We start from the raw sequence: 27,059 nt of genomic DNA on the forward strand, positions 1-27,059 counted from the left end.
ATCCTAGATTAACGGCATAGATGAAACACATACATCATTATGGGCCCACAGCACTGACCACTGCCACCTCGGTACCGGAGGGGTCCCTACCTAATCCCAGTCCAATCCAAGCAAGCCCTTAAAAATAAATCATTGTGGAGCAAGATTTTGTCAAGGTCCTCATGAAGTAAGTCATTACTTTAGAAAATCACCAGGATCTTCCTTAATTTAAAAAATGCATATATGGGGCAATTAGGACCATCTGCATTGTGGCCCACCAAACCAACAATCCTAATGATCAAACGTACATGTGCCTCATGGAGAGAGTCAATTATGTCAATTCACATCTTGGGCTCTCACTGGCTTATTATATGGTGTAGAATCTAAGATAGATGGAACATATATAGTCAATAAGAGAGGAGGATAAGATAGATGGAACACAAATAGGCAATAATAGAGGAGGATGATCTTGTACATGATCTTGAGATCCTTCTCTTTCCCTAATTTATTTATTTTTTTCTTGTGATTTCCCTGTTAGGAACAAGGAATGGCAGAATTAGTTGTATCAGGCCTTTTTCAAGTGATTATCGAAAAACTAGCCTCCCCAATCCTAGAACAGTGTGAACGTTTGTGGGGTGTTCGCGAGGAGATGGGAAAACTAAGAAGTACCTTATCTACGATAAAAGCTGTGCTTGAAGATGCAGAGGAGAAGCAGGTAAATAGCAAGGCGCTGCAGGATTGGCTGGGAAAGCTGAAATGTGTGGTTTATGATGCAGAAGATATATTGGATGATTTCACAACAGAAGCGGAAGCGGAAGCAAAAGTAGAAGCTAAACGCAGAAAAGTGGAGATTGGGGATTACATTAAGAACGTATGCACCTTCTTTTCGGCATCCAACCCACGGGTGTCCCGTTCAAATATGGCAGCTAAGATAAAGGAGATAGGGCGGAGATTAGATGCGATTGCTGAAGAGAGGTCTAAATTCCATTTGAAAGAGGTAGAACAGGTGTTGGAGATTCGAGGCCGAGAACCAACTGACTCGTTTGTAATCGAGTCAGATGTTTACGGAAGGGAGGAAGATAAAAAAAACGTAATGGAATTACTGATTAGGGAGGATAACGGAGAGGATGTTACAGTCATCCCCATAGTCGGTATGGGGGGCCTTGGGAAGACCACACTCGCTCAATTAGCTTTCAATGACGAGAGGGCAGCGAAGCATTTCGAGCTAAGAATGTGGGTTTGTGTGTCGGATGATTTCAGTGTGAGTAGGGTAACAAAAGATATCATAGAGTCAGCAACCAATAGCAAATGTGATCTCCCAAACATGGATCAACTGCAGCGTCGCCTCCGAGAATTGCTGAGTGAGAAGAAGTTTTTACTTGTGTTGGATGATGTGTGGGATGAAAAACCTATGAACTGGGATCGATTGAAACAATTTCTCAGAGGAACTAGGGGTAGTAAAATCATTGTAACTACCCGTAGTGAAAAAGTTGCATCAATCATGGGCACTATCCCTTCACACAATTTGACAGTATTATCAGAAGCTGATTGTTGGTCTCTGTTCAAGCAACGAGCGTTTGTGCATGGACAACAAGAACATCCAAATCTCGTAATGCACGGAAAGGAAATTGTAAAGAAGTGTGGTGGTGTCCCATTGGCGGCAAAGACGCTCGGAAGCTTGATGCGCCTTAAAACAGAGGAAAGAGAGTGGCTGCTTGTCAGACACAGTGAAATTTGGAATCTTCCTGAAGATGAAAATCACATTTTACCAGCTCTAAAGTTGAGTTATTATCATCTTCCATCACATTTGAAGCAATGCTTTGCCTACTGCTCAATATTTCCAAAAGATTATGAAATTGAAAAGAAGAAACTGATCCAACTTTGGATGGCCGAAGGTTTCCTTCAATCATCATCAGATGGAATTAAACAAATGGAAGACATTGGTGGAGAGTATTTTAATAATCTGTTGTGGCGGTCCTTCTTTCAAGAAGTTCAGAAAGATAATGATGGGAATATAGAATGGTGCAAGATGCATGACCTCGTGCATGATCTTGCATGCTCCGTTGCAGGGAATGAATGCTCAATTCTGAAGGTCAAGAATGCAGTTAGTATCTCTAACATGAGCCGGGCTCGTCGTTTGTCCTTGGAGTGCGAGTATAGTAATTGCGTCCTAACAGTCAAGAATGACATGGGAACAGCAAACCATTTGCGAACACTGCTTGTGCTTGGAACATGGAAGAATGCCAGCGTTTCTTGTGAACTGTGGGTACATTTTAGGTGCTTGCGCCTGTTAGATTTAAGCAGAGTAAATGTCACTATGCAGTCGTTGGTTTCAATTGGTGAGTTGAAACTCCTGAGATATCTCGACCTGTCTGATACTAGAATAAAAGCCCTTCCTGAATCTATCAGCACTCTTCACCACTTGCAAACCTTGAGACTGTCGGGGCTTTATGAAATTTCAGAGTTACCCATGGACATGAGCAAAATGACTAGCCTAAGACATCTTGAAATCAGTCCATGCTATGGATTGACCCATATGCCAGCTAATATGGGAGAATTGAAGTTCCTTCGGACGTTGCCAATATTCATCGTTGGTAAGGATAGTGGATGTGGTATAAGAGAGCTGCAGGGCCTAAACCTTGGAGGAGAATTGACTATTCGAAACCTTGAGAATGTGACGTGTGCAGCAGATGCCCAGGTTGCCAACTTGAAGGAGAAGCCAAACCTTCATGAGTTACACTTTTTATGGGGTTGGGATATTGATCTTCAGTTGGAAGGAATTATTGAGCAAACACTCGAAGGCCTCCAACCGCATCCAAATCTCAAAAGGTTGGTGGTGGAAGGGTATGTGGGTGTCAGATTTCCGCAATGGATGAGTAATTCGTTGCTTTTGAATCTGATTGAAATCTCACTGACTAATTGCAGAAGATGCGAGCAGCTCCCATCACTTGGCCAATTACCATTCCTTAAGGTTCTTGAAGTAAATTTAATGGATGCTGTGAAACGCATTGACAACCATTTCTGTGGCAATGTTATTACACAGGGATTCCCGTCACTGGAAAAACTCACCATCGGAAATATGCCTAATTTAGAGGAGTGGTCAGGATTCAATGGAAGAGAAGTATTCCCCTGCCTCAAACAATTACTTGTCGACAGATGCCCAAAGCTCGAGTCTATAACAGGGGAGCTTGGAAACCTTGCTGTTCTCAAGTCTCTGAATATTTTAAAATGTGATAAGCTGGTATCATTGCCAGAGGAGTTACAAAACTCCACATCTCTCCATTGGCTGATGATTGAAAATTGCAATAGTCTAACGTCCTTGAGAATACAAGGCTTGAGCTCTCTTCAAAATCTTTCCATTCAGCATTGTAAAAGCCTAACGAGTTTGATAGGGGGGCTGCAACACCTCACTGCCTTAAAATCTTTGAAGATTGATGAATGTCCAGAACTGGCTTCTTTACCAGAGGGTATGCAACACCTCACGGCTCTTCACGAATTAAGCATCAGCGGATTTGAGAAGTTAACATCTTTGCCGGAATGGTTACAGCGTGCCACAACACTGCAACGGCCTGAAATCAAAAATTGCGAAAGTCAAACGGCTCTGCCAGAGGGGATAGGAAACCTGTCATTGCTTCGAATATTGAAAATCGGCAATTTTGAAAAACTGGAGTGTTTGCCATCCGGGCTACAACTCCTAACAAACCTCCAATATCTAACGATCATTGGTTTTCCAAGTCTAACGGCTCTGCCAGAGGGGATAGGAAACCTGTCATTGCTTCGAGAATTGATGATCGACAATTGTGAAAAACTGGAGTGTTTACCATCCGGGCTGCAACTCCTAACAAACCTCTGGACTCTAAAAATCGGGAGATTGCCAAGTCTAACGGCGCTGCCTGAGGGGATGGGAAACCTATCCTCACTTCAACAGTTGGATATTGAGAATTGTAAAAAATTGGAGTGTTTGTCATCCGGGCTGCAACTCCTAACAAACCTCCGAAGGCTAACAATCTGGAGATTGCCAAGTCTAACGGCTCTGCCAGAAGGGATAGGAAACCTGTCCTCGCTTCAATATTTGTGGATTGGGGATTGTGAAAAATTAGAGTGTTTGCCATCCGGGCTGCAACTCCTAACAAATCTCCAACATCTAACAATCATTGGCTGTCCACAATTAAAGAAGCGATGCAAGAAGGAGAAAGGCGAGGATTGGCACTACATAGCACACATCCCAAGAATCCAAATCCTAGAGTGGAGGCGAAGGGTGTAGACGTCTGTTGGGGGTTGAAGAGGAGATAGCATCAACGCTCTCCTTCTTACCTATTCCTCCCTCTGTGAGTATCCCACCTCTTACTCTTACGTTATCTTTGCTTTAACGCTCTCCTTCCTACCTCTTCCTATCACATTGGAAGTGATTGTGTCCGACCATATCTGTGTGGGGCCCACCGTCATATATCTGTTTATCCACACCATCCATCCCTTTTCTAAGATGATGCTAGCCTAAAGGTGACAAACAGATACATCACGGTAGCCCCCACACACACAGATCTAGTGGGACGCAATCCACTTCCCCTCCCATCATAGCTACTTCATTTTTTTAAAATTAAAAATTCGTCATGTCCAGCAATTTTGGGGGCCACGTGTATGCATATCTCATCCAATCCCTCCGGATCGCACCATGTTTATTGGGGAAACGGATTGGCTACTCCCCCTGCCACCGGCCGATGGCTGATGGTCGGTGCTCTGTGGGCCCCACCATGATGGATGTGTTTCATCCATGCCGTCCATCTATTTTTCTAGATTATTTTATATTATTTGACCAAAAATTAGGTATATCCCAATCTCAAGTGGACCACATTACAGGAAACAGTGTCGAATGAACTTTGACCATTAAAAATTTTTTGGGGCCCATATAAGTTTTAGATCAATCTGATCTTTGTTTTGTCCCTTCATCTGGGTCTTTATGACCTAATCAACAGATTGGATGTCATATAAGCAGTACAGTGGGCCTTAGGAGGATTTTAATGGTGGATATCCCATGAATATTGTTTTCCTGTGGTGTGGTCCTCCTGAGATTTATATCCCTCTCATTTTTGGGATTAAAACTTAAAATGATCTGTAAAAATGGATGAAATACAAACATCATGGTGGGGCCCACAGAGCACTAACCAGCAGCCACCGGGCTCGTGGCAGGGGGAGTAGCCAATCCGTCTCCGTTTATTACACAAATCAAATATCGGGTGATTCCAACCATACGGTGGGCCTTGCGATGAGAAAATAATTATAATCATACCGTCCCAAAACCCCCAAATTCATGTGTGGCCCACCTGAATGATTGTATTAGCATGATTTCTTGTTTGTAGATCATTATGGTGGGATTCACTTATTGTATGCCTGGATGTAATACACACACCATACAACCTCTACAATGCTTGGATTCACTAATTTTTAGAAGGATGAAAAAAAACAAATGGTACTTTAGTCATTTTAGCTGACTTAAAGGCAATCTCCTATACTTTTTTCGAATCAAGGCATTGTTTAATAAAATTAAAAATCTTGAGGAACTCTACTGTAAAAATGCATAACCTACTCTTTGTAGACTTGAATCATTTGGATTATTGTGCTTCAGGAGTGCGACGAATATACACATGGGATAATATCAAACACTGTATAGCTGGTAATAACTCAAGACGAATACTACCTCAAATGCTTGCATGGTTGAAGTTACACTGCAGATGATCAATTCAAATCTAAGGTAATTTACTTTAAGATTGTTCCTTTTTAGAGTGAAATTATGTCACTAATGCCCAGGTCTGATATTAACAAATTTGTGGAAAATCATGCAGGTTATATTATTTGATCTGAATATCATGAATGCTAATCATAGTTTTATGGTTAGCATTTGTATTTTAAGGCGCATTTAGATTGGTGAAATCCAAAAAGCAGATTTAGAAAGAAAAATGTTACGTCTCAAGGAAACCATGGTTAAGGAAGCTCGTCAAAAATAATTCTAAAAAAGTTGTTCCTTTTAGTTTTTATGACTTTTAAGGAAATGTAGAATGATAAATAATCAAAAATTGATATTTGTCTCTCAAAAAGTATAGAAATGTGGATTATTAAGGTTTTTGGTGGAAAAGGAAAATGTCTATTTTAGAAAAATCATAGAAAGAAAAATAGTTTTTCTCATGTTACTTTATTATACCAGTAAGTGAAAAATGTCATGTTAGCAGAATTTTTATTTTTATTTTTTTCACCGTAGCTTTTGGATTCCACCGGTATAAACATTGAAGGATCAACTAAATTCTATGCTCAACAATCAAACATTGAAGGATTTTCTTATCTAAAAATACACTTAACAAAGAAATTATGTGTCCTGTTTATGCAAACTGAAGATTGAACTTGCCTTACAAATTCTTTGCCTGTGCATTGTCAACTACCTTCTTTTTTGGTTACTAGGTTGTATGGTTTTTGAATTGCTTTCTATTGTTAACTGATTTTTTTGGCAAACAGAACATTTAAACGACATCATTTCATTGAGCAATGTGAGTAATACATGCGCAAACGAGATGGAGAAGGGGCCTAGCAGCATATGTGTGCCAACATGGTACACTTGTGGGAGATTGAGTTAGACAGCCGGTTATTGGAATGAAAGTCAGGCCGGTCTGCTCGTCAGGTGGGTGATAAGCATACATTGAATGTGAACCAATAATTATTTTCTTTGCAAACTTTTCATTTTTCTAGCTAAGGCATTTAATCTTCTAAAGCATGAGGCATAAGCTACACGCTACTTCTAGCTTTCTAATCAAGGTTGTACTTAGTTGTACCAATTTTATGATATGTTATACAAAATCTAGCTAATTAATAATTAAATTTAACAAAGTTTTATGATATTTGGTGCAATCGATTCAAGCTAAAGTAATAGAAAAAGAAAATTATTAAGTATAAAAGTAAAGAAAGAGCAACGAAGCTGATTTAATATTGTTACTTAAATTATTTTACTAAAAGTATTGAAAGATTAACTAGTTTTTATTGAAAATAAAATAATATAATAAATCATTGTAACATTAATTGATATTAATGTAGTAGTGAAAAATAACTTCTAACTTGTAGCATATTGAAATTATCATATAGCATAGGGTACACATGATTTACGCTATGGAATTTCCATAACGTGCATAACCCTATGATTAAGGTACACTACATAGTGTAAGTTACACACTCCATAGCGTAGTAATTTAAAACAATAGTGCGTGGCAAATGATTGATAATTGATCTCCTACTAGCAATAGTACCACGACTTGTTGTATGGAGACATCTTTCTTGGCAACATGCCACTTGTGTAAGAAATCAGCACCATGAAAAGCCAAAGGCCCCCTTCTCAAAAATAGGGTGATCAAATCACTAGGTAGGACAAACCTGTATGTCAAGTCAACCATTGATTCCAATGATGTGGTCCACATGGTGATATACTATGTTAGCGGAATACAACACTATATGTTGTGGTACCTTGTATGTTGGTGATTGATTCTCGGAATGATTTCTTAAATTGTTATATGATGGTTACTTAATACTGACACAAATTCTTGTAACCTTTAGCCTTTTGGGATTAGAAGCATGCTTAAGGATGGAAGTGGTCAGTGAGGGAGGAATCCTCAAAGAGAGCGAATTCTTAGGTATCCGAGCACGTGTGAAGATTTTAGTGAACTGGCAGCAGATAGAGACTTTATAATGCAATCACTTGGGCCTTTGGAATCTATGTTACTGCTTCGAAGCCGAGCTCTATTTTGATTGAGTTAAGGTTATGATCTTGCTTCTTGCAAATCTCGTGTAGATTCACAGTACTTGGTTTAATTGTATTGTTGACTCTCTTGCGAAGGGGTCATTTGGGATTCTTATCCATTCCCTTAATGAATTTTGTTTCTTTCTTGCCTTTCCAGTGTTTAATAAGATTTCATTACCCACGTTAAAAAAAAAATTTAAAAAAATGAAATAACTATGAGGGAAATGAATTACTTTGATTCATTTGGAATGTATTTTTTAAAATGATAATGTTTTTGGCTTTTGTGATAAGAAAAAAAAAAAAAAAAAATCCATTACGTAGTGGGATATATACAGCCATTTCATTCTTAAACTGATTAGGAGAAAATGTGGGATTGCATGTGAAAATGTTAAATAATCAAAACACACTTATAGCGTTGATTTTGGTAAAATGAGGTTTGATAACACACGTATTTTCACAATTGAGCTTGTGTACATGGATTTTGCACATGCAACTATAGCACATGTACAAGATCGAGCTTTTCATGAGATGGGCCAAATTTCCATGAAAATGTCACATATGAGGGAGGAAAATGATAGATAAGGAAACTCATGGAAAAGAATTCTGAAATGGTTGTTTCTTTTAGTTTCCATGAATTTCATGGAACTATGGAATGGTCGATGGTCAAAAAATGATATGTCGCTCAAAATGTGTGAAAATGTGGATTATCAGGGTTTTAGAAGGAAAAGAAAAAGAAAAAGAAAAAAAAAAAAACTCTTTTCTTTTAGAAAATTTGTGGAAAGGAAAATAGTTTCCCACACAATACTTTATTGTTCCAACCAGTAGGAAACATCACATCAGCAAAAAACTCTTATCTTGTCCACGGTTGCCTTTTGCATTCCACCAATGCAAACAGATAGGCAGATCATCCTTTTATGGACATTAGCTTGTTCGAGTATCAGCCAAAATTCCATTCTCAATAATCATACATTGAAAGATGTTAATATCCAATAATACACTTATATAAGGAACTCTGAGTCCCATTTATGTATATTGAAAATCGAACATATGCCATACAAATTCTCTGTCAATGCATTGTCAACTACCTGCTTTTCTGGTAGATGCATTGTATAGTTCCTGAATTGCTTTCTGTGCTTAACTATTTTTTTTTTTTTTTGCTTTTGGCAAACAGAACATTTAAACGCCATCATTTCACCGAGGAATGCGAGTGGGACTCGAGCAAATGAGATGAGAGAAGGGGCCTAGCAGCGCATGTGCCAACATGGTGCACTTGTGGGAGACTGGGTTAGGCAACTAGTGAATTTTGAACCAAAAATCAGGCCAGTCTGCTTATTAGGTGGGTGACAAGCGTACGTTGAATGTGAACCAATAGTTATTTTCTTTGCAAACTTTCCATTTTTCTATTACTAGTGTGGTGCAACCGATATGTGGACCATGGTGAGTTTTGGAAGTTCAAATATACTTGCAGTGGATGTCATGTTTACATAATGGAGGTTTGCTAATGTGATTCTCTCTTCTTCTGCCCCACTAGAAGTTCGCACCGAAGATGGTCGACAAAGAAAATCTTACTCATCTGCAAGCAACTTGAAAAAATAGTTCATATGTTATAGGACCTTAAAGATGTCATAAAAGTGAGATTTCTCTCATGTGGGCCATATGTTATGGGAACTTCCAGATGTATGGTTTGGATCATCATATCATGGAGTGAACAGGCAAGTTGATTGAGTGATTTTTGCTAGCATATTTCATTTAGAACTAAATTGTCATTAAATTAATAATCAACTTCCCTATTATTTTTTCTATTTTGAACTCGATTTTTTTGATGATCAGTGTCTTAGATATGTTCTTATGCTAAGAAACTTTGGTTTTGATCATCACATCCTATTGAACATTGTAGAGCAGATGATTGACAATTGATCATAACTTATTGTTCCTTAACATATTTCCCGCAAACATGCCACTTGTGTAGGAAATCAGAACTATGAAAAACTATAGGCCCCCCTTCTCAAAAATCAGGTTGATCAAATCAATAAGTGAACCACACCTGTATTTTGAGTTGGATCATCATCTGTCCATTGATTTCAACAATGTGGCCCACCTGGTGGTGTATAAATACTATGTTGGCAGGACACAGCACCATTAGTTGTGGTACCATGCTCTGGGTGATTGGTTATGGGAAGGATTTCTTAAATTTCTATATGATGGTTTTTTAATACTGACATAAGTTCTTTTTATAACCCTTGGCCTTTCAGGATTGGAGGCATATTTAAGGAAGTGGTTGATGGGGGAGTGGATCCTCAAAGAGTGCGGAATTCTTGGCTATTAGATCTGGTGTGGAGATTTTCATGGTGGACGAAGATTTTGTAATGCAATCGTTTTGGCCTCGGAGAAGTGTATTCCTGTTTCAAAGTTAAGAGTGTTATTTTGAATAAGGTTGAAATCTTGTATCTTGGAAATCTCACGTTTAGATGTTGATAGTGGTCTTAAAATCTGTAAATTCAACAATCTGTCGATGACATCAAAGTAGGTTTGATGCCATCGAAGTCTCATCGAAGGTGCCATTGAACGTATGTGCAGATTTACGCAGAGTTGCGTATCTGCAGGAATCTGCAAGATTTGTTTTTTATTTTGATTGTGATTCTCTTAGAGGTTATGTATAGGAGTGAAATCGGAATCTAAGAGTATTCTAAGGCTTTCTAATTCATTCCTAGGGTTTCAAAAGGCTTGTAAGGGAGATTCGAGGCTTGTTCGAATCGGGTATTCTCTCTATCTCTTGTAATTTTTGATTTCATAGTGATTACTATCGCTTTGTGCCGTGGATTTTTCCCGAAAGGGTTTTTTCACGTTAAATTCGGAGTCTTTGTGATTGGGCTTCTTTGTGCGTTTGGAATACTCTACTTGATTCATCTCTGTGTGATTCCGTGGTCCCCCAACAGTAGATTCCCATTAATTGGTTTTAATTGGAATGATGACTCTCTTACAAAGGGTACTATAGATCTTCTCTTTGTAATTGGGATTCCAATCCATTGCCTTGAAGGCTTTTGTTTCTTTGTTGCCTTTCTAGTGTTTAATAAAATTCCATTGCCCACTTATATATGTGGCAAACAATTTATTTTGATACATTGGAAATGTACTTCAGAGATAAAAATGATTATATTGTCAGTTTTAGTGATTTAAAAATAATAATAATAATAATAATAATAATAATCTGTTGTGGTGTGGTGTATATATAGCTACTTGCATTTTTTAAATTGATTAGGAGAAAAGGTGAAATTGCAGGCCAGAATATTAAAAACTAAAGTTCTAAATAATCAAAACACACTGCTGACTTAGGTAAAATGAGGTTTGATAACCCACACATGTTTACAACTTTGCTTGTATTCATGCCATTACACATGCAAATATGGCACATGTGTACAAGATCAAGCTTTCCATGAGATGGGCCACATTTTTTATATCAGCTAACGCGAGCCACGGTATGCAAAACAATGGACGTTTAGGGGAAAATATCATTTAGACCTACTCTTTCACATACTGGGGCTTACCTAAGTGAAAGCCCTGCTCTTTCACCCAGATGATTTAAGAAATGTGGCCAATCTAATCAAATGCTTGGATTTTGTACACATGCAATGGAATTTATATGTGCCAACCCACTTGCCAACATGGCAAATGTATTAGAGATCCAATCTATCCATCAGTTGGGTCCCACTGTACAGATGGCCCTGCCTAGACATCAGCCCAATCTATTCATCCAACAGGCATTCTGTTAGAAACAAAATGATGGCATAGAAGAAGTTTGATTTTAGTTTTTTTTTTTTCTAAGGTTTTTAAAGTTCATGAATCGTAACTAGGGGCGTACATCGAGGCGAACTGAGCCGAGCTGGCCTCAGCACGACTCGGCTTGGCCACTAGCTGACCTCAGCTCGAACTCAGCTCGGCTCAATCCTCGAGCCTGACTGGCTAGCTCGGCTCGGTTCGGTCAGCAGCTCGAGCTAGATCGAGTCGAGTTTGCCCTTGCAGCATTTTTACAAACACCTGGACCTCACCTTCAAAATCTCATTGTATTTGAGACATCAGCAATGGTTTTACCGGTATTTTATCAAACACCTTCTAAGCAACATAAAAATCAAGAAAAAAAGGGTGTTGGTTTTATATACATACCTTCCTTGCCACCAGCCACACTTCTTTGGGTCATTTCATCAAACACTTGCTGAGCAACATCAATATCAAAGTAAGCGAGTTACCGAACTGGTTCAATTCGAGCTGGGTTCAACCGAGTCGAGTCGAGCTGGGGCCAGCTCGAACTCAGCTTCAAACCGAGTCGAATTGAACTTTTTCAAGTCGAGCGAGCTAACCGAGCTAGCACAGTTCGTGTACACACTTAATCGTAACTCTACTAATTGGTGAAGGCCCAATATTTGGATAAAAGGGCATCTAAATGGTGGGACCCATCTGAATATAGTTTGGACACTTCGCCACATGAGGGGCATGTGAATGGGCTTCCTTGAGCAGGAATTGGCCCATGGGATTTGCATATCCATACAGAGTCCAATTGTCCCCGTTGGAGCAGTACTCAAAAATTAAACAGATCAAACAATGAAAACTATCCAATGCTTAAATTATTTTGGACCGCTGACCATCTCCTTTAAAAAGGGTTGCAACAGTCAGATTCACCACACCTTTTAATTTTGTTATCTAATCACCTTTATACGTTACATACAATGACCACCGCCTTTACCACCGCCTTTAAAAAGGCTGATGTCCGTTAATGCATTGACCATGTAATCTTGGAGGAGGAGAGTTTTCACTGAGTTGGTGACTCACCCTTTCAGTGTTCTAAAACATCAGACGATGTATGACTAGAAGTTACATATATGCCTAAGGAGCATATTAAGGATGTAGGGATGAAAAGTCTTACATGAGCACGATAGAACTCTTGGAGTTCAATTATGTTTTAGTAGAATTTTTAGTTTTACTATTTTGTAATAAATCCCCAGCCGAGTAGACACTTTAGTATCTTTTATAATGATTGAAATTTCATTTATAAAGCTTAATTTATTTTATTTTTATATGATGTATATCAAGCAAATGTAAAAATATAATTCGAACAAAAAAAATTACATGTTATGAAGAAGCATTCTTTTATTCTATAACTAACAACCACGAATTCAGGATCTGAGTCACTGATACTTAAGTGTCGGGTTTTGGGGTGTTACAGGTTTCAAGAGTTTGGATTATACAATGAGACATGACAACAGGTGTTGCGAAATAGGTGAAATTGGTTTTCCAAGTTTCTTACATTGCCTCGACTTCTAACTCGTATCTGGAAATTATATGGTGTTCAAGTGAGTCCCAAGTGGTTATTTAAACTCTAAAACAAAGTTTTGTGATGATCAAATGGTTGTGGTGTTTGATGCATTGATGATGGAGTGTTAATGGTGAATTTTCATAAGTTGGTTATTTCCTTGTTCTAATTCTTCTAGATGGCTTAGATGGATGCAAGGAAGCTCTGGAAAGTGATCACCACTTTCTGCTTGAATTTCAATTCTTCTAACAACTTTTTCAACCAAATAGCTTCATTGTATGCTTATGTGGTTTATATGTACTCTGCTTCTGTTATAGAAAATGTCATTATTAACTGTAGTCTTGGCATACAACTAACTGCACCGCCAGCCAGAGAGAACATAACCCATGGTTGATATTATTTTATCACGATATCATACATAATTTGTTGGATTTTTTCAAAATAAGAAAAAAAAATTATACATAAGAGAAAATTTAGGAAAAGGGTTGTGGCTTTTAATGATTGTTGGTGACCATTCATTTGTGAATGGTAGTGCCTCTTGGTAAATGAAGCATTATTTAAAATTGAAATTGTGGTGAAAAGATGCCATTAATGGTGGAGGGACATCATTGTTGAAAAGAAACCATGAAAGAAAATACTTTTCCATGAAGAGAATCTTAAAGCATCTTTTGTGACTTTATATAAACTCATCTTTGGGTCAATTCGAATATAACAGTTCTAACAATCTCATCTTCATCTTCTTCTTCTTCTCCATTTTCATTTTTGGATGTTTTTTAAAAAGTTGCAGTTTTCCAACTCTAAACTGCAAACATTTTTTCAGGCAGTAAATTGCAAACAGTTTTCAGTGAGTAAGTTGTAACAACATAGAAGTCAAGGGTGTACATTATAAAAGTGTCTACGGGGTACGGTTTTTGGGTTTTGCAGACCGAAGCCCACATTTCTCTAGTCTTGGAGAAGAGGCTTATTGTATCCTGGAGGCGGATTTGCTGTAACCCTCTTGCAAACTGGTTTAATCACCAGTAGAGTGTAAATATCGCCTTAAAGATAGCGACATCGTAATGCACCTTAAGCATATCTTTAAGTGATTAATTTTTTATCTTTCCGCCTCAACCCTTACATAATCTGCATCCACAAACCCAATTAATTTTAAATTTTGGCCATTGTAACAACTACCTAGTTTAAAAGTACTCTTTATGTAACAAATGATCCACCTCACAACAGTCCAATGATCGTTATGTATTTATTAACCGTTCTCACTGCTTGCGTAATGTCTGGTCCGGTGTACACCATGGCAAACATAAGGCTCTCTATCACTGATGAATATAGTACTCAAGACATATACACCTTATTCGTTTCTATGTTAGGACATTGATATGAAAATAACTTGCAACCAACAGAGAATAGAGTACTGACTAGGTTAGAATTCTCCATGTTGAAGCGGCATAACTCTTTCAACATAACCCTTATGTGTTATTCAGACTTTCATATTCTTCTTGTTTCTAAGTATAATCATCCTAAGAATCTGATTAATGGCACCCAAATCCTTCATATCAAATTCCTTAGCTAAATAAGCTTTTAATGTTGCAATAATATCTCTACTGATACCTGCAGCCAGCATGTCATTGACGTACAATAGCAAGATAATAAAGCCACAATTACCATAATTATGAATATAGGTACAATGGTCTGCCTCACATCTTTAGAATCACAAGATCACAATGATTTTATTTTTTTTTCACTTATACCAACACATTGGCGCTTACTTTAAATCGTAAAAAGATCTGTTCAACCGACAAACTAGCACCACTAAAAAACAGGGCAACACCGATGGCTAAAAACGGCTGCCATTGATCTTTCCCACTGTTGGAAAAGGGGGCGTTGGCGTTGCTCGCCAACGGTTTAAAGCCATCGATATATCTGTCGGCTGCCGAAGGCTAAAAAGCCATTCTCCGACGGCTTTTCTCAACAAGTTCAACAACAAAAAATTGCCAATGAATTGCCTAACACCCGTTTTAGAGACATGTTTTCTGAAGCCCCAAACCAACTAACCTATTTGAAAAGTCAAGTCAAAACAAAAGAAAAGGAAGAAATCAAATCTATGCCATCCAAATCCCAAACATATAAAATCTATATTTCCATTTAAAAAATAAAAAATTAAATTGATTGTACATATGATACCCAATCCCAGGACATAATGGATCATGACAACTCCATCTAAAAGCAATCTTCGAAAGAATGTTGATACAACAATTAAATCTATTGTAACAAAATATATATCTCAAATCTTACAAATCATATGAGGTAAATCTTCCAAACTATAAGCTAATTCTCACCTTCTTAGTGAATATAACGATTAATTTAAACTATCGTGTAAACCAAAATTTGATCAAGAAATAAACTTTGGGCAGCTTGGATTTAACTGCATAAAATGATTGATGCAGTTGCATCCTAAGCTTCGAAACTAGCCAGCAAACTTCCGAGTTTTCAATGAATTACCTGAAATAAAATTTGGATTTGGTCTCCAAATAAATCAAGTACAAGAGCTAAGAGGAAAGATAAAATCAAATCAAGAAACTTGAAAATTTTAAATACAACAAACCAATGATAGATAACATAAATGATTAGCAAACACTAAAAAAAAAAAGAAAAAAACCACAGGTAAATGATGGCAAGGATCACCCTATTGAGGTGGATCCATTATCAGCTAGAGAAACAGAATATTTTAAGTTACCAATGCCCTACATAATAAACAGTTCCTTGAGAAACACTATTTCTAAAAGAAACAACAAAAAAAGACAAAATGGAACTCTTGAAACTTAAGCAGGTAAAAACTTCGTTAAAGAATCAGAAGACCTGAAAGATGATGGAATAGTAAGTAATTAACCTAGCGTTACCTCAACATTCTTCAGCTTGAACTCTGGATTATGAGCGAAGTACATCCCAAAAGTCTCCCAAGGCCCACTTGTTCCATGCAACCTTGTCAAAGAGAGCACTTAGATAAGAAGACAAACCAATCATCTACTTTTAACATCTACTAGAATTAAATTTCCACATCTTTTTCATTTTAGGCATTCTTGAAAGAGTAAAAATTTCCAAGTTTGAAAGAAAAGAAAAGAACTTACAAATCCCCGTCCAAGCATAATTCAAAGCTACCACCCCCACCAAGTGCCAAGAAGTCATTCCAACATTAATGGTAGTACCTGTTTGCACCTATGTCAAGTAAACATCTGATAAGCATCATGTACGCTCTTATACTCTGCCATAAGTGACAATAATAAATTGACAAATATAATATATATCTAAGACATAGATGTGTCCCTAGCATTGAAATGCACATGAACTCAAACGAAGTTCATAGAATAGTGTGTATGCTAATTCATCATACAAGCAGAGAATTACATGATGATGCATGGACATTGGACATCATTGGAAAGGACTGGCAACACAAAACATGCCTGTGTATAGTAATTCATATTAACTGTTGGGAGAACCTTATGTATAGTAATCATCATTACTATTTGGAGAACAGTCAACTGCTGCACGTACTAAATCAAACCCCACGTACCATCTGTCCTAGACACATTCACACCCACACCCACTCACGCCAACACGCACCACAATGGGTACTAAAACTCATGACCTCTTTGTTGGAACTCTTGTGAGTCTACCACTGAGCCATGAGTAGGGACCCAACACAACCAGTAAGCTTGTCCTCCCATAGATCAAGGGAGGTGGAATCACAAAAATGGGAAGTCTGTACTCGTAACACCTTACAAGAATTCTGAATTAATGTTTTATACGCTGCAAGTAAAATGAACAAATACCAACAAGCAATTGAACATTAATGCTGAAGGAAAAATTGAAACTGCAACAAGAAAATATAAAGGATCTACTAAAATTGACATAGATTGACAAATTCTACCATGAGTCCTATATTGATAATTGCAATACATGTGGAAAATTATGGTTCAAATCAAATTATGCGTAGTACCCGAAACTGCATTGACAAGTTCCTCGCTACATTCCAATTTTCAATGGCAAATAACTTGCATACAGTTGTTTATTGAGAAAGAATTCCATACTTTCTAAAAGCAATGCTGTATGGGCCCTTGCTAAACATGAGAGAAGGTCAACATAAGATGATCTAGCCAACATGAATGCAACAGGAAATAGATAAGCTCTCCGCTTCCTCTATGTAGCTTGTATCTTTAGAAACATTTGTGGATGGAAACATAAACCAATCAAAAGATGTTGCATTTTTTATATTTCCAACAATTTCATTCAATCAACCATAAAATTCCAAGCTCATTCAATACACATTTGGTGTGTGAATGCACAATGAAACATAGGAAAGAAAAGGAATAAGAGCAATATGTAAATTTATGTGGAAGAAAGAAAGTCACATTGAAGGCAGTTTCGAATTGTTCGCGGGGAACTGCTTCACAATTTGGGTAGGCCTTGGCAGCTTCTGATTCACTGTATGCACCAGGAACAACCTGAAAAAAGAAGAAGAAGATTCCAGAAGGTGGTGAGACATGAAGTAAAGTTGGGGGCCCGTTTGTATGCATGTGGGTCATTTTCCATAAGAGTAGGCACACCATGAGATATGCCGACTATGGAACCCATTATAAAAGATTGTTTTTATGCATGTGGGTCATTTCCCACAGATAACTGAACATTGATATCAAATACCTGCCCAACGTAAAACAGTGAGGTCCAATTTCCATCATATAATATTCATTACAGAATATGAAGACAAATCAAGACTTGCAGATAGACACATTCAAAAATAGAACCATGAACTAGTTGTCCGTTGTTCAGCAACAGCTTTCCTTTGGCTGCGTCGCCAAAAAGCATTTGCAACATTGGGTTCACTATGTGACCAACTCCAACCAAAAACAGAAAACGAAGGTAAGCATTGCTGCAATTGTACTTTTAAGTTTTGGCAGATTATAACTGGTTAAACATCCACGTATAGAACTGGCCATTCCTTTCAATTAACAAATACAACTGAAATAGAAAAGGAAACACAGTGCTGAACTTAGAAGATTATTTCTAGGTTAAAGTAGAACACATCAACATAAACCCCTAGCACTACCTTAACTTCCCCTCATTAGGAGTTGTGGCCGCAACATTACATTTCAGAATGAAGGACCTGATGCATTTGATGATGCTTCAACTCTTAGCTGGTACAGGGATTGAAGGCTCTCATCTTTGCTCCATACTAGAGTGTTAGAAATTATGAAACATAGAACACAAGAAACAGATACCAAAATGTAGCAGCAGTTCAAACAAAGTAAAAAGTACAAAGTAGAAAGATGCAATTAAATTTTCAGGCAATTTACATGAGTTCAACAAGCCAATTAAAAGAAAAAGATATCAACAAGACAAATTAACTTCTGATGTGACTTGCCATTACCAACCCATTCTCACTTCGAATATCAAAGACAAAACCTTCATCAGAAGAGAAATGAATGTAACCAAAACGAGAACTGAAGGTCACCGAACTTCATGGAGATGGAGAGGCTTCTATTTAAAAGATCTGGATTGTCCATTTTATATGGAGAGGCTTCTATTTTAAAAATAAGCTCAAGAGGATCCTTTCCATTGTTTAGATGATTTTTATCAAATCTAAATGCAAACTAATGACCCACCCAAAAATTGGCATGTCTAAGCTATCAATTGTGTGCAATGATCAAACACCATTTTATGGAACTAGCAGACATTAAAAAAATGGAACCTGAATTTAAAGATACAAGCAGACTCTTGTGAACTTACCTCCAACGGTTTTGTGACCGCCAGTAAAAGTCATCGTAAAAGCACCACCCAAACATCAACATGGACCCCAAATTGCATTCAGTTATACACTTGAAAGGGGCCAGATTTCCACATGAAGCATCAGTTGCATACATATAATACAGAAGGACAAAAGTATCACCTTCAACATGTGTGTGCATGTGGCCTCAACCACTGTAGCAGACCATGACTGTCAACCAAATTTCCTCACCAAAAATTCAGATCACAAACCATCATGGCATGTGTCCAATTTTTGTGGAAGCACAAACTAAATGACTGACACACATTGTACACAAAATAACCAACCTTGTATACAAAATCCCAATTACTGAAAATCTAAAAACCCAATGTAATCCACATATAAATCAAAATTGAAACAAGATTTCAAATTAAAATAAATCTATTACCTGTTGCACATCTCTCCCACTGTAAGTTTGAAGATTCCTTCTCCATTGGGCTTTGTTGCTACCATGTCTAATGGTGAAGAAAGAGAAAATGGTAGCAACCAACAATATAAAAGAAAAAAAAAAAATGTGTCAGGGAAAATCCGCACTCCAAGAACATCTCAAACTCAAGATACCATATCATTTCCACAAACCACATCTTCACAAGCTTTATTTCTTCAAAAAGGTTACAAGCATCATTTAAAAGCATAGCCAATCTACGAAATGGACACCTTTAGCTTAGTTCTAAGAATATGAAATTTGCAGGCAATGCTGACAGATGGTGATTGAGAAGCTTTTGACCAATCAGGTATGCGATTACTGATGAAACCAACAAAGTCTCATACACTTGTGTGCAGAACAACTCAGATAACAATGGAGATGTACAGAGATCCAAACAACCAAGTCTAAACATGCACAACCGTATTTATTATGGAAGAAAAAAAGAAAAAAAATGAGACCTGTTTTGTTCTCATTTCATGAAAAAATCTAAAAAGGAAAGAGAAAAGAAAGAAAGAAAAAGGATTCTATTCAAAATAACAGAAAAAAAAGAAAAAAAAGAAATACAATTTCATCCCAAATCTCAAACAGATGCCCATATCTAAAAAAGAAAAAGAAAAAAAAAAAGAAAAAGAAATGTTGGATAGAAAAAAAAAATTAAATTAAATTAAATCAGAGAATCTTAAGAGTACGTACAATATTGTGGTCATAGATTGTGGTGGTGGATAGTTTCTAGGCATTGGAGTTGAGGGGGCAGCGATAACCGTGGTTGGATTTGATGCTCCTGCAGCCGAAATCGTTTGTCCAGCCTGTGGATCTGGAACTTGGGGCAGTGGCTAGAGATGGGTTTCATCACCAAAGGCGGTTGGGGAATTCAGTTGTCAGAAATGGTGGAGAGGTTGTTAAGCTCACAGACGAAGATGGGTTTGGGATTTTGGAGCTGCAGTTGGAGAAGACAGGGGTTTGCAAGATGTTTAGGGGTTGATGTCGTGGGGAAGACGGGGTTTGCAGGGTGTTGGGAATAGGGTTTGCTGGTCGGGGCTGCTACTGATGAAGAAGATTGCAGGGGCTGATGATGATCGGGGGCTGGAGATTTAGGGAGAGAGCGAGAAAGAGGGCGCGCGAGAAAAAAGAAAAAATCCAGTTTGGGGGAAACGGATCGGCTACTCACCCTGCCACTCGCCAGTGGCTAGTGGTGTGTTTCATCCATGCTGTCCACCCATTCTTTCAGCTAATTTTATGGTATGAACCCAAAAATTAGGTTGATCCAAATCTCAAGTGGACCGCACAGTGTTCATTAAACTCCTACCGTTAGAAACTTTTTGGGGCCACAAAAGTTTTGGATCAAGCTGATATATACTTTTTCCCTTCATCCAAGTCTGTATTACTTAATAAACAAGTTAGATGTCAAATAACCATTACAGTGGGCCCTGGGAGGTTTTCAATGGTGGACATTCAATCACTACTGTTTTCCCATGGTGTGGTCCACCTGAGATTTAGATATATCTAATTTTTGGGATCAATCCCTAAATTTATCTTTCAAAATAGATGGACAGCGTGGATAAAACAAATACACCATTTTGGGGTCCACATAGCACCAACCACTAGCCACCTGGTAGGTGGCAGCGTCACTAGCCCAAACCGAAATCGGACTGGGTACTGAGTTAATCAGCAAGCTCTTATCGTACTGAGTAAATTCAGTTGGGCCTACCTTGAATGTACGTGGTCTATCCACTCCGTCCATCCGTTTTTCCATCTAATTTAAGCCGATGAGCTCAAAATTGAAGCATATCCAAAGATCAAGTGAATCATACCATAAGAAACAGTGGAGATAACGATTTCCGCCGTTGAAACCTTTCTAAGCCCCACGGTGATGTTTATTTGTCCACCAACCTGTTTATAAGTTCATATAGACATGGATGAACGGAGAACACAAATATAAGCTTGATCCAAAACCTCTTTGGCCCTTAGGAAATTTTCAACGGTAAAAGTTTAATTCACACTGTTTCCTGTGGTGTGGTCCATTTGAACATTGTATGTGCTTCAATTCTGGGCTCAAGCTCTAAAATTATCTGGAAAATGGGTGGACAGCGTGGATAGAATACATAAATCACGGTGAATCACAGGGAGTTTACTTGATACGCTGAGCGTAGTGAGTTATCTCACTACGCAATGCATTTCCACCCAACATGTGATTCTTCCCTGGAGTTCCTGCGCTAGAAATCTAGGTGGGGCCCACCATGATGTTTGTGAGAAATCCAACTGACCATCTGTTTTGTGTACTCATTTTAGGACATGGGATCGAAAATGAACTGGATCCAATACTCAAGTGGCACGAAAACGTGAGGATTGAACATCCACGGTTGAAAAATTCATGGGGCCATAGAAGTTTTGAATCATGGCAATATTTGTGTTCTCGATTAATCCTAGTAGCAATGATGTTATGAACCGTATGGATGTCATTTAAACATTCCTTTCAACCCAGGGAGGTTTCAATGGTAGGAAATTCCCTACCCAACATTTCCTTTAGTGCACCCTACTTGAGTCTTGAATTATGCTCACTTTTGATACCAAGTCCTAAAATGAGCTCCCAAAACGGATGGTTGGGGTAGATATCTCTAAAATATCACCGTGGCCCCACCTCCAGCGTAGGAACTTGCGAGTAGAGGCTTTAGAAAAAATTAGGACGGTAGACCCCACCTCTTATCCAAATAAGACAAGCTTTGTTTTGCAACTTAGACCTGCACATGTGGATTACGAATTTCAGGACTAAAATACCCCTCCTTTTTCCGTACTCTTTTCACTGCATTCGTTTCAGCGTTGCTTTCACTCCCGTTAATGAAAAAACAACAGGTGCTTCCAGCCCTACAATATCTTGGAACGAAGAACTGAAGTACAAGGGGTTTTCTTCTCATTTTCATAACTGAAATCTCTGTGAAGCATCTAGATATCGTCATTCTACATTTGCCATTTTTCATCTTAGCTAGGTTACATAAAATCCCACGAACTCATTGCATCTCCTTGAAAAGGTTCAAAACATTCCCCCACTCCAAAGCACCTCTCTTCAACTTGCATTTAACCGATACTGTGGCAGTCGAAGGTACAGATCTTGAAAAAAAATGCTACACTCGTACAATGGCATTGCATGCAAAGTTTGGTCGATTCCATGTGTTAGGATTAGTTAATTTCATGCGTTAGGATTAGTTAATTTCATGCGTTAGGCTTAGTTAATTTTATGCGTCGCTCAATTCAATTTGAAGCTCACTCAATTCCATGTTAGGGCTCACTTGATCTCATGTTAGGCTCGCTGAATTTCATATTTACCCTGCTCAATTTCATGCTAGGATTGCTTAATTTAATATTTACCCAGCTTAATTTTATGATAGATAAGGTCAATTTAATGTTTGCTGCGATAAATTTCATGCTAGGATCGCTCAATTTAATGTTTGCCCAGCTTAATTTCATGGTAAATAAAGTCAATTTAAAGTTTGCCTTAATAAATATCATGATAGGATCGCTCAATTTAATGTTTGCCTCAATTTAATTTTGGAAAGATGTTGTATTATACAATGTATTAGTTTCATTATATACAACGTTGAATATACCTTGTATGAGGTTTATAGTGATCTTGGAGTGTAGAAAATTTTCATGTCTGTGCATTTCAGTCCGAGTTCCTTCTATAATCACGCTGGCCTTGGGAGGGTTGATTGACTGCAAAAGGGTCGATTAAAACTATGTTGGGTTATCTTACTGGTACTGAAATCATTATTCCAACCAGCAAGATAACTCAATATAGTTTTAATCGGCCCTTTAGCAATCAACTCATCCCTCGGATCAACTCTCTCAAGGCTATCATGATTAGAGAAAGAACTCAGACTGAAATGCACAAACATGGAAATTTTGGTACATGGGTGGATGTATAGCATACTTTGTAACTTTGGTGGATGATGAAATGAACTGTATACTGTCCCACTATATTTTTGGTTTGTCTCCAGTTTGGCCTACTCAATTTCCATTTTATCCCGCTCAATTTCCAGTTTGGCCCGCTCAATTTCCAGCTTGGCCCGCTCAATTTTCAGTTTGTCCCGCTCAATTTCCAATTTCGTCCGCTCAATGTCCAGTTTGTCCCGCTCAATTTCCAGCTTGGCCCACTTAATTTCCAGTTTTGCCCGCTCAATTTCCAGTTTGTCCCGCTCAAATTCCAGTGTGTCCTGCTCAAGTTGCAGTTTGTCCCGCTCAATTTCCAGTTTGTCCCGCTCAATTTCCAGTGTGTCCTATTTAACGGCTTACGTCTATATATAACTCAAAACAACATCTACCGACATCCCATGTAAAAATTAACCGGTAGTTTTGATGTATGTCCTAAGATCTACCTAATGAATGGTTCATTTAGATATTTGGATGGCCCAGTTGGTAGATCTGATTGTGATGGATGATCAATTGATGGTCTAAATTTTAAATAAGTAGATGGTTAAAATGTTAATCATATTTATGGGTTATTGTACGGTAAGTTTTGTAAATAGATACATAAAAAGAAATTTTTAGATGCAATCTATATTAGAAATATACATCGTTAGATTTAAGTGAATGGTTCATCGGTGTAAAATGCTTAGATCATAATTTTAACGATAAATTAAGCATATTCATAATTGAAAAATAAGGTGAACGGATTAGAATGTTAATTTGACGTGTGTACAAGTGGATATGAAGATCTAGTAGTTACTTTACTTTGACCAAGTGGTCCAAATTCAAAGTGGATGGTCGAATATCTTTATCTGATGGTGATAGGTTATATCAATGATTAGTTTTAATTTTATGGGTAAGAATATTAAGGTATTCAGGGGTTTATCCTATTAATCAATAGTCGGTTGACGTAATCTAAGGGTGAAAATTACTTTTTATGTTTGAAATTCAAGTTAAACTATATAAATATTAATGGATCTGTAAGTGTATGGTCGAACAAGTGTAAAAGTGTAATCGTACATCCTTACGTACAGGTAAACTCGCACCCAAAATTTCGGGTTGTTACACTATGTGTGGCCATTAAGGTGTGGGTTAAAACAAAAAAAGAGTGAAAATAATAGGAGATAAGTGTGTTGCATGTTCCACACATAGATTAGTTACATGGTGCATCCATCGTAGGCCCCAACAGTAGGAGATCTGTGAGCCATGGGCCCCAAAAGGAGCCCTACGATTTTCACTATGTTGTAGCCTTCTCAGGATATGTTCCATCATATCGATCACGGTTTGGATCAGTGAAGACCGTGTAGTCCACTCTTCCATGGCTCAGGTGGGACACGGATTGCCTGCAACAAGTGTGATAGGAAGTTCATGGGGTTAGAAGCTAAGTGGTTCCTACCATAATGTTCATGATAAATCCACTATTCTCGTCTGCTCCAGATTATGACACGACCAGAGCCAAAGTGGGGATGGAAATGCCTACGACTGAATGTTTCACAAGTGGACGTCCAATACACTTGAGCTTTGTATATGACTCATTTTGGCTAATGATCTGAAATGATCTCATCAAATGGATGAACGGAGTGGATTCAGTAAATATATTATTGTGGGGCCATGTTACTTTGATCTCCCATGAACGGACGCGGATTAGATACTGACAATGTCAGTAGCCAAATCACTACTGAAGTGACGTTACTAAGCTCTATGGACCCCACCATGATGCATGTGTTGTATCCATACTGTCCATCCATTTGGAAAGATCATTTTATGGCATGAGAAAAAGAATGAGATAGATCTAAAGTTCAAGTGGACCCACCACATAAAATCGTGGGATCAGTCACACCCACCGTCGAAACATTTATAGGGCCCACCATGATGTATTTTTTAGATCCAGCGTATTCATAAGTTAACATAGAGATAGATGAAGTGCAAACAAGAGAAATTTTGAACGGTGTCTACACGCATGGACAAGGTTACCGAATCTTCTCCATTCTATCGAGTGACTATCAGATTCAAATCCCTTTAGGGTTCCGATGGTGTTAGGATTATGAAGGGATCCAATCTTGTACATAAACAAACTCCAAGATGAATGCATAATGGCTCTGATGCCAAATGTTATCTTTTTATATTGTAGAATTGACAGATCGTCTATGCATCAACAATGGAGATTCAAAACTATAATTTAAAAGCGTACCTAATTGGGAAGACATTCCGCCGACATGAATCTTGATCTTCTGCACCTTACACCTTTAGGAGAACCTTCAATGGGACTAGGGTTTCTCGCTTGTGTTGGTGAGGGGACCAATACGTTTATATATAAGAAAGAGGGCTGGAAGCTTACCCATCACACTTCTCCCTTTAGGGTCTCCACACCGTAAGTTTCCATATCTGTCTTAATAACCGAGTATAGAGACATCGGTTCAAGTGTCCCGCCCCAAACCTATTTACAATGATCACAACTGTAGTGGGGCCCACTGAATCGCTCAATTTGAATAATCCAACGGTCAGATCTGATGATCATGTGTGGTCCACCTGATAGGAGTCTTACAAGGTATTCTTAGAAATTTAATTCTTAAAAAATTTAAGTTTACCATTATGTTTATACCGAAAGGATCCAGCACCAGTTCACCCCATTAAGAAGGTGAGATGTCCTGAAAATCAGGCCAATCCAGCCATCAAGTAGGCCGCCATATGGATTTGGAGGCATATGTTGTGGGCTTCTTAATGTTAGATTAGCCTAATATTTTTGGGTGTCCAATTTTTATGGTGGAGCATCATTCTATACTGTTTAAATGCCATACATGCACTATGAATATTGTCTGATTCTTGTCTAGTGTCCTTGTACCTGATAGAGGGCAATAGGGTTATTTGGTACGTATTCTTCTAATCTCTTTTAATGGAGCGCAACATATGGAAAAATGACTGTCAATCATTCACTTGCTTTTTATTCTATCTTATATTATTTCAATTGATGTCAATGGTACATTCAAATGTGACCAAGATAAGTATTGATTTTGATGGGTACTTGTATGACTTTGGTTATTTTAAAAGAGCTTTGTTATGCCATATGCAACTATAAGACCATCCATGTACATACCATCCCATGTGCCAGTATCCACATAGGCAATATATCTAATCCATCCATCAAAAGAGGAAAAAGGAGATGGAAATTGAAGCAGAGGTTATCTTGATTGCAATTGACGGTCAACCACCTGTTGCTCAATCCATTCATGGACAGAGCCCACTTGGTTGCATGGTCAGATGATCAGGACTACCCAGTAGCTCGCCCCAAAAAGCGCATTGATGAGAGAATCCAAACTACCTGATGTTGTCTGTTGAATGTGGAGTTGAGGCTGAGTTTTATCATTATGCATTTGTTTGAAGGCTGTTAATTGGATAGATGGTATCATCCAACCTAGTTGTATTTATCCAGTTGCCCAAGATTGATGTATCAGATGATCCACCTAAGAGCCATTTGGTCCTCTTAAAACCAGGGATTTTTTTATTTTTTATTTTTTAAATCCTAATTTGCCACTGCCTTTGTGCTAAGTACCAAAAACCTCTTATGACCTGTTTGGGAACATGGATTTGGAATCCTATCGCTTGTGCTTGGCACCCTAGATTCAGAATTTCCTATAATCCAAAAATAGCTATGCATAGTATTTTAATTTATAGGGGTTTAAATTTAATTATTAAATCAACTTTAATATCTCTAATTAGTGTACGTATGAAATGTTTGACACAATGATTGTAATAAGCCAATTGAAAATTTTACTTTGCCCGAAAATGATGAAATTTCAAG

The 27,059-nt window shown here is 38.0% G+C and overlaps 1 protein-coding gene and 1 long non-coding RNA gene across 2 annotated transcripts; one reads left to right on the plus strand and one right to left on the minus strand.

The window, feature by feature from the left end:
- The first annotated feature begins 397 nt into the window (after positions 1-397).
- Positions 398-4,243, plus strand: LOC131228111 (putative disease resistance protein RGA3). Its single transcript, XM_058223943.1, has one exon. It carries the CDS (start codon positions 527-529, stop codon positions 4,241-4,243), a length of 3,717 nt encoding a protein of 1,238 aa, XP_058079926.1. The 5' UTR covers positions 398-526.
- Positions 4,244-15,335: 11,092 nt separating this feature from the next.
- LOC131227473 (uncharacterized) lies at positions 15,336-19,522 on the minus strand. The gene is made up of 4 exons (XR_009162313.1): positions 17,855-19,522; positions 17,462-17,554; positions 16,181-16,268; positions 15,336-16,034 (listed from the first exon to the last, which is right to left on the minus strand). It is a non-coding gene; the product is annotated as an uncharacterized LOC131227473 (long non-coding RNA).
- Between the last annotated feature and the right edge of the window lie 7,537 nt (positions 19,523-27,059).

Source organism: Magnolia sinica, chromosome 15 (assembly GCF_029962835.1).
Source record: "Magnolia sinica isolate HGM2019 chromosome 15, MsV1, whole genome shotgun sequence".
Classification (NCBI taxonomy): Eukaryota; Viridiplantae; Streptophyta; class Magnoliopsida; order Magnoliales; family Magnoliaceae; genus Magnolia; species Magnolia sinica.